This window comes from Belonocnema kinseyi, chromosome 1 (assembly GCF_010883055.1).
Source record: "Belonocnema kinseyi isolate 2016_QV_RU_SX_M_011 chromosome 1, B_treatae_v1, whole genome shotgun sequence".
Classification (NCBI taxonomy): domain Eukaryota; kingdom Metazoa; phylum Arthropoda; class Insecta; order Hymenoptera; family Cynipidae; genus Belonocnema; species Belonocnema kinseyi.
This window is the reverse complement of record NC_046657.1, coordinates 107,727,712-107,737,152: the sequence shown is the minus strand read 5'-3', so window position 1 is coordinate 107,737,152 and position 9,441 is coordinate 107,727,712. Positions and strand designations below refer to the sequence as shown.

The 9,441-nt window shown below is 34.7% G+C and overlaps 1 protein-coding gene across 1 annotated transcript; it reads left to right on the top strand.

The window, feature by feature from the left end:
- The first annotated feature begins 417 nt into the window (after positions 1–417).
- Positions 418–822, top strand: LOC117168768 (histone H2B-like). Its single transcript, XM_033354549.1, has one exon. It carries the CDS (start codon positions 445–447, stop codon positions 814–816), a length of 372 nt encoding a protein of 123 aa, XP_033210440.1. The 5' UTR covers positions 418–444; the 3' UTR covers positions 817–822.
- The last annotated feature ends 8,619 nt before the right edge of the window (positions 823–9,441 follow it).

The window sequence follows — 9,441 nt, the reverse complement described above, 5'->3', positions numbered from 1 at the left end:
ATAATTTCCTTTGCGAAGGAGACGATGGAGTCTTCCAACGGGGAACTGAAGTCCAGCTCTGCTAGAGCGAGTCTTTGACTTGCCACCCTTTGCACGACCTTTACCACGACCAGACATTTTTAGATTTTTTGAAACACACGACGTACTCACAAGAAAGTCTGAGGAAGTAATACATAAAATTTCTGAAAACACGCATTTTATGCACTTGGCGGGGTGGGAGAAGTGGTATGGCGCATCGAAACAGCGCAGAACGGAGTGGGGAGAAACAGACTGTTCTTGTCTCTTCCCAACTGGATGCACCAATCAGGGTTTCGTCCTCACTCTAGTTTTTTCCATTGAGGCGCTCTCCCTATCGTATCGCTTTTAAATAGGTGACGTTAGAGAGTAACCGACAATTCGTTCTGAAGTTTCGTTTAGTACAGGCATCTGTGTTTCTGGAAGATAATGGCCCCTAAAACGAGTGGTAAAGCAGTCAAGAAGGCTGGTAAAGCCCAGAAAAATGTCGCCAAGACCGACAAGAAGAAGAAGCGTAAGAGGAAGGAAAGCTACGCTATCTACATCTACAAAGTCTTGAAACAGGTTCACCCTGATACTGGAGTCTCCAGCAAGGCAATGAGCATCATGAATAGCTTCGTCAACGACCTCTTTGAACGTATTGCCGCTGAATCTTCCCGCTTGGCTCATTACAACAAGAGATCCACCATTACATCTCGGGAGATCCAGACTGCTGTCAGACTTATTCTTCCTGGTGAACTAGCTAAGCACGCCGTGTCTGAAGGTACCAAGGCTGTTACCAAGTACACCAGCTCTAAATAAATTTTATTAACATTCTGCTGAACTATACAATCGGCCCTTTTCAGGGCCAACATATTTTTAGACGGAGGAAAAATTTCATGTTGCCTTATTTTGTTTTATTACTTTCTTACGCACTCGTTATGTAGAATTTTTCCCTGATTACGAAAATCGAGGGTGTTTGTTCCAGAAATGGTCAATTTTGAGATAAATGTATTTCAATTTTTTTAAATTAGTGCCAGTTTCTACGTAAATATACATCCGCCGACAAAAAGTTTGAAAGAAAAGTGTTACTACTTGGCCAGGCGAAAAATTTTTTTAGTATGTAAGTTTTCTATAAAAATGAAAAATTTCAAGAATTCGATGATAATATAAATTAAAAAAATCTATATAAGGTATAAAGTGTCGTTTTCTCATTTGTAGTGGTGTTACCTTTTTTCGGAAATTAAACAAATTGCACAATAGATTTTTGGGCCCACAAAATGGTTTGTCTACGGCCGGCGCCTTTGGTAGTGAAAATACTTTTGGGCCGTTTATTGCTGTATCATTCACTTTCAAAAGGGGTGCTGAAATACTGTAACAAATTCTGCCTACTTTTTACTTAAAAAAAGAAAGTGCTGTAACAAATAAAGTATAGATGTTACAAAGTTGTAAATACAGCCATTTAATTCATAAAAATGTATGGAAATGATTGAGCTTAATTACAACTTTCTACCTCGGTTAGAAGCTGAGATCGAGACTCAATTTCTAATTGCCCCTAGCTTATACAATAATTGTTTTTTTCCGTAAGTTTAGAAAACAAATATCTTAGTGCCTTTTCATACTATTAACTCGATTTTTGTTTCAAGATTTCACTTATAATTATCAATGATATCATGGAATAAAGTTCATGTATTTCATTATTTGCATTAACTTGGTAAATAAATAAAATTGAATGAAGAGCTTCAGATAAATTTATAGTGCTCAGTCAAAATGGTAAGTTTTGTACCTTGATATTTTTCAATAAAATCAACTCTTTTCGAGAAAAACGACACTACTTTGTATAGATTTTTTTGATCTATATTAACGTCGAATTTTCGAAATCTTTCAGTTTTATTGAAAACTTACATATTTAAAAAAGTTCCGCCTGGCCAAGTAGTAACACTTTTGTTACAAGCTTCTTGTCTTCGGATTATTATTTACGTAGAAATTGGTGCATTTCAATTCCTCTGACATTTTCTCTTTGATTGTTCATCTTCTGCATTAACAATTAAAGTAATCGAAATCTGGCTGAGGAACTTTTTGTTCGTAAACATATACACCAGACGATCGCGAAAGAAAAATAGTAAAAATCATAAAATTGTAAGCGGGCTACTTGATTAATTTAAAAAAAATTTAAATGCGATTATCTCAAAATTGACCCATTTCTCGAAGAAACACCCTCGATTTTCGGAATCAGCGGAAAATTCTACATTAGATGCAACATCGAAATCGACAGGACCTATGACGGCATACAGGTCTACTCCTGGCTCCTAGAGTAATTTAGAAGAACCAAAACGTTACAAAATAGAAAATACCACTGATTATAAAAGCATTCACAGACTTGTGGTTTTCTATATTTTTCCATTGCGTCGTGCCCTTGCCGTCGTCGACCTTTTGTTCGCGTTGCAAAACCGCGGACCTGAGATTTGTCCTACCTCTCGGGCCTCAATTCGAAAACTTTAGGGCAGCGTCCCTCGTGCCGTACCATAAGCACCTGACAGCTAATATGCCAATTTATAACGATAATCCTCCGTTGAGGACTTTAGATAATTTTATGAATAAAATACGTTTCGAGTGTTCTGTTAGAGAATTTGCTATTATTAAGGAAAAGAGGGTAGAAACGCTTCACTTCAGAAATACGCAATCTTTACTCTTTGAATTTTGATATAGAATTAATACAAAATATTGGATTACAAGTTGTTATGATTGATTATTCGTTGTACTTGAATTTCTAAAATTTCAAATGATGGATAAAAAAGAACTAATTTTTAATAAAAAAGTTCAATCCTCACTCAAAGCACGTGAATCTTCAACCAAAAAGTTATTTGCTTTTTTAATAAAAATATAAGCTTTCCGTAAAGTAGTGAAGAAACTCGAAGTTTTTTCTAATATTTTAAGCAATTTACAGTGAAAAGCATTAAAACTTAAAAGATTAAAACTTTTTTTAATGAACACTTTTTAAATTAGAAGTTAAATCCTTTTTATTTTGAGTTGCCACAAATCAATCATTCTTCAATTGTTATTTATACATCAATATTTGTTTTGAAATCTTGTTGAATATTCTTTTTAAATTATTTTTTTAAAATGTAAAAGCATTAAAATTTTTACTGGAATCTTAAGTATATTTTGTTATTATCTGAAAAGTTTAAAAATCATTTAAAAACGTCAAAATTTTTTCAAAACTTCTGAATATCGTTTAAAACAATTCGAATTAATAATAATAATAATATAATAATATATAATATAATAATAATATAATCAAACCGAAGGGCCTATGACAAAGCCACCGAACGCGTCCTCGGATTGCGGATAGAGGGTCCCAGTACCAAGGGTTTCTGCTGAATATGGTTATAAAAACAAAGAAGCAGTCGCGGACAATTGTCCAGGGGTGGTCCCGAAGGAATTAACCCCCAAGCGGAGGTGTGAAAACCGTGCCGAAAGCTTCTTCTTTCTTTCTCTTCCCACTCCACTGCAGTTGCGCTAGGAAGGGGAAGAACAATTAGCCTAGGTCTGGAGAAAAACACTCCGCGCAATTAAAGCGTGACCTATTTGGCCATGACTATGATTATTTTGTATCCAGAGATGATTTTCTGCCATAATGTTAGGTATTTGTTTTGGAGTCAGAATTATAACGTGAGGTTTAGAGGTTAGAATCAAATCGGAATGGTGGGAATAAACTGAAGGTGTCGGTGTATGTATTAAGAAAAATAAAAGGCGCGAAATTTGAATTAGAGAAATTACAACTTGAGAGATAAAGACAAATGCTTTGAAGCTGATATTGAAAGTGATAGTAGATGTGAATTGAGAGGACAAAATAATAAATTGACAAGTTGGTCACTTTTTGGAATTTTACAATGAAAATTGTATTAAATAAGTAAATTATTCTTTCTGAAAAAGTGTAAAAAAGGGAGAAAGGCTTTGTTCGTAGGATTAATGAGAAATGGTTCAAAAGAGAACGGTGGGAGAGATCTATTTTGAATCAGAGCCGACTCAAGTGTTTTTCTAGAGTCTGAGAATCTCTGGCAGGCCCACAACACATGGTTGATGTCCTCCTCGATAAAGCCGCAAGAAGCACAACCCCCAGCATCAATGAAGCCCTTCCTAGCTAAGCTAACGGCAAGATTGTAGTGATTAGAACGTAGTCTTAAGATGATGACTACTGATTTTCTATCTAGATTAGATTTGTGAAACCACGGTTTAACGAATTTAGATGATTGAAAAAAGTTATGAAAATAATATTGACCAACTCCTGTTGATTCCGAAACTCTACTACAAGCTTCCAGAGCTGAGTTCAGATGAAGGAGAAGGATGGTGGACCAAATGTCGGGGTGTGGCAGTTTTAACTCATGGAAGGTTCCTTCTATGGTAGCCGATTTTGCTAAATTATCCGCATTCTCATTACCTGGAATGCCCTTGTGACCAGGGATCCAGACTAAAGTTATGTTAAGATTATTTTCGGAAGCAATGGAAAGAAGATTTCGGATTTTGAATATAAGGTATAATGTAGATTACGAGTCATTAAATTTTTGGCAAGCTTGCAAAACGCTTTTTGAGTCAGAGAAAATTACTGAGTTAGGAATTTGTCTATCTAAAATAAGCTGAATTGCTTCATTAATAGCCAAAGCCTCCGCTGTATAGATTGAAGCATGTTCAGAAATATTGATTTTAGTTTCTACATTAAGTTGTGGGGAGTATATTCAGACCCCCACGAAAGACTCTGGGAATTTGGAGTCATCCGTGTAGAAGTGGGTGAAAGCAGAAAATTTATTATCAATGAAATTACTGAAAACTATTTCCGGAGAATTACTCTGTTGTATAGTTAAGCCTATTTTAAAATCAATCGTTGGTCGAAAGAACTTTAGCGAATAGGGAGCTAGAAAATGTAGCGGGGTAGCTGAGTTTAAAACTCTGTCTTTAAAACCTTTGAGTTTGTAGTAGGATTTTAAGAGGATAAAACTCTTGTCCAGGTTGAAAACTCTTGTCCAGGTTGTATTGGGTTAAACCATTTTTTGTTATATAGTACAAATTGTAGAGAGTACTGTGGATTGGATGGTTAACGTAAGAAACGTTTTTATAAAAAATTTATCTGATAATAGTTGGAATCGAGATACTAATGGTAATTCCTTAAGTTCTGCTTGCATGAGAATGATAGGTGTGGATATACGGTAACCAGATATGGCACGCAAAAATCTATTGTGCAATTTGTTTAATTTCCGAAAAAAGGTAACACCACTACAAATGGTTAGGACATGGCTACCATAGTCGAAAGAGCTCCTTCCCAGAGCACGAAATAAGATTTGGAGAATTTTTGGGTGAGAACCCCACCACGTACCACATAAACACCTTAAAATATTCAGGACTTGGTTGCATTTGTTAATTAACTTTGAGAAGTGAAATTCCCAAGATAAGGTGCAGTGAAAAATAATACCTAAAAATGAAGCCGATTCGGATGGAGTAATAATTTGATCATCTATTGAGATGGAAACATTATTTGGCAGATTTTTTATTGGAATTGGGAAAATAATTAATTTTGATTTTTCTGGAGAGATTGATAGTCCCCGTTCCTTCAAAAAGGAGTTGATGGAATTTAAGCTTTGCTGAAGAATAGATAAACATTCATTTAATTCGTATGATGTAAAATAGAACACTATGTCATCGGCGAATTCTAAGATTTTGCAACCCGGGTATATGATTGAGTGTAATTTCCGCGTATAAATTGTATACGATACAGGGCTAAGAATACAACCCTGTAGGAGGCCCTTCATGATTATAAATGGTCCTTTATTTACACCATTCAATTTGAAGAAAACTTTACGTTCATGAATTAAGTTGTAAATAAACTTGCAAATTTTGAATGGAAGACCAATTTCTATCAGGTCATTGATAAGAATGTTAGGAATGACGCTATCATATGCGGCCTTGATATCTAAAAAGAGACAGCCCGTATATTGATTTTTTGCTTGGGATAGATAAAGTTCTGAGGAAAGGATTGCCAGGTTATCGGCACAGGAACGGTTTTTCCTGAAGCCATATTGAGATGGAGGTAGAATATTCTGATTCTCCAACGAATGGACCAGTCGATTCAAAATTAATTTCTCGTTTATTTTTAAAAAGCAAGAGGCCAAGGCTATAAGTCGAAATTTATTTTTTGAACTTTTTGGAAGAAAGAAGATCAAAAAGTCTTTCCAAGAGTTTGGGAAAACATTCTCATTGACGATACAATTTAAAATGTGAAGCAGATGTAGGATTGAGGTTTTTGGGAGGTTTGATATTACCTCAAAGATAATTTTGTCCAGACCAGGAGAGGATTTGAGTTTCAGACTACTCAAAACAGCAGTCATCTCTTCGAAAGAGAAGAATTGCTCAAAAATGTCCAACCGCTGCAAAGTATTATTGTTAATTGGAGATGGAGACGAGAGATTATTATTCTGAAAGGAAGAATCACTTTCTAGAAAGGAGTTTGGAAGTGGTGGTATGGTTACATTAGACAAATCATTAGACATCTTTAAAAAAATTTCAATGTACCCATTCATATCATCTAATGTGTCCAAATTCATGGAACTGGAAGTAGATGAAGGTGGGTTCATTATTCTATGGCGAAATCCTCTAATTTTATTTCAGACATTAGTAAGAGAGGAGTTATACTACAAGTATTCACAATATGACCTAAAACTAGAAACTTTAATGGTTTTAAATCTTTTAGTGGCTATCGCCTGGTATTTTTGAAACTCAATGAAATTCTCATAGTTGGAAGAGGCCATATAGTGTTTATATTTAGTTAATCTAATACGAGTGACTTTATCACACTCATTATTCCACTAAGGGGGGGGGGGGAGACGGGTAAAATTTTTTCCTGGAAGGCTTCCTCTCAATCTTAGGGTCCGCCTTATGAACAGAATCATCTATATCCTTTACAAACTTGTAGTACGCATTAATAATATCATGTGATGATTGAAGCTCAGGAAGATTGTCATCTTTATAAAGAGATGACAAAAAGGACCTGAAAATTTTCCACTCTACTCTCTTTAAATTGTATTTGTGTGAAAAGAACTGATAGCATTTAAATGAAATGCCAAAAATAATTTTTATTGGGAAGTGTTCACTCCCCATTTTATCATCAAGAACCGACCAAGTAGCGAGTAGTTTTAAGTTAAAAGATACGATCGATAAGTCTACAGCTGATCTGGACTGTCCCGGACGACGAAAGAGAGTCGGTTCTCCATTGTTAATAACAAATAAGTCTGTTTCAGATAATGCATTAAAGACTGAATTCCCTGATGGACAAGAAGATTCACAACCCCAGGATGGGTGGTGTGCATTAAAGTCTCCCGCAATGAGTAAACTAGAAAAATTTGACATCGAGTCAAAAAACGTTTGCCAGTTAGTTGACCTAACGGAAGCCCGAGGATTTCGATATACATTTACAATGAGTAGTTGTCCCAAATCAGTTGGAACAATCACTGCCAGGGTATCCAGTATACCATCGAGACAATAGATAGAATCAACCTGTTTAAAGGGGATATAATTTTTAATAGCAATTGATAGACCTCCCCCCGCTCGATCCTGACGATCCTTTCTTATAACGTTATAACCTTTGCGGAGAAATCTGGATTGGGGTTTAAGCCAGGTCTCGTTCAAGAGGATGACATCAAACTCATATGCGATTTTTTCAAGTGAAACTTTTTTAGGGAAAATACCCCGACAGTTCCATTGAAGAATATTCAGAGAGGATTCTGTAGCCATTATTTAAGAAGAATTATTGATAGTAGCTATCTGTGAAAGGGGTGCTAAGTTAAGATTTTGAGGGAGGTTGGAGAGGGAGCTAAAATTGTTTAGCAGGGCAAACAAAGGAGCCATCTGATTGCAAAGTTCAGTTAAAAAAGACATAATCTGTGAAAGGCTTTCTGCAAATTGAGGAGGAAGTGATGAGTTAAGTGAGGGAGAAGGAGTAGCAGGACAGGGATTGATGTTATTTAGTGGGAAGGGAACATCTGTAGCATGACTGGTGTTAAAAGGGGTCGAAGTTATGTTTGAGTGAGTCAAATTAGCGTGTTTATCGCCGTGGAGAATGAAAAGAAAGAGAGGTATAGAGACCTTATAAGGGAGTTGCAACGTTTGTACCTGGAATATTCTGTTAAACTAATCATCCTTATCATTGGCGCTCTTGGAGGTATCAAGCTTTCACTCGTTAATAGCCTGAAAAGCATCCCTGCGTGTCAACAATAAAATAAATAATAAAAAATGTAAAAAAAAAACAAAGACCCAGCCATAAATGATATTCATGCGCGTAAACCCGGCGGAATGCGGAGAGTTGTTGTTATTTCTCTTATAAATATTTGAATATGTTATACAAAACGTTATGCGATGCCTTTAAATATGCCATTAGTTACAATACTATGCCGTACGTAGTTTTTTACTTTGAATCTAATTCTGACATTTTTTATACAAAAAATGTTTTTATGCAATCATTTGTTTAAAAAAATTGTTTAAACAAACTAATTTTATAAAACTAATCGCATATTTGGTTTAGGCATATTGAAAACCCCCTTAAATAATTGATGTTGTAATTGTCTTTTCTTTGCCTTCCTTATGAACATAAGCAGTTTGATTAAATTTGCAAAATTAATTAATTATTAATTTGTTCATTAAAAAGCGTAATTGAAGAAATAAAAGAACTATTATGGATGTAACTTTTGATATTCAACCTGATTCTGATATTTGTTTTGCAAAATTAGTTAATAACGCAATAATTTGTTTAAACAAATTAATTTTGCAAAATAATGGCAAATTTAAAATCAGCGATGCCTCAAACCCTTAAAACTATATCTGGTTTATATTGTGTGTGGTTAAAAAATCGTATGTTCACAGAAGAGTTTAAAAGACTGAGTTGGCGTTGGCCTTGTTATTATACAACATTTTGTTATCCGCCATATTGGACTCGCTATTGACATTTTTAAATAATAATAATAATAAGGATAAAAAAATTTATTTTTCTGTCACCATTTTGAAATTTAGCATTTTAGTAGTTTATTTATTTCCAGCAACATCAAAAATACCACATTGAATAATAATCTCGGGTTAATCATTTTTTTTTTCACCTTAAAAATGGTATATCTGAAGAGCATGTAAAAAACCACGTTTTTTTAAATATTTTGGTCCGCCATTTTGAAACAAAAGAAAAAGTAATTCTGAAAAAATTACATTTTTATAAAAGATTTTTTGTAATCTTCGAGTTCTAGAGTCATGAACTGCATGGAAAATTTATAAAATTGAACCAAAAGGGACAACAGCTTAATTTTATTGTGGGGACTCCGGAAAATTAAATTTACGATTTCTGTTTACAATTTCCAGTTTAAATATCTCAGGTACGCCAGCCTTCTAAGGGGCCATCCATAAATTACGTAACAC

Excerpts from the sequence above, each read along its gene's own strand:
- LOC117168768 (XM_033354549.1), top strand. The coding sequence starts at position 445 with ATGGCCCCTAAAACGAGTGGTAAAGCAGTCAAGAAGGCTGGTAAAGCC.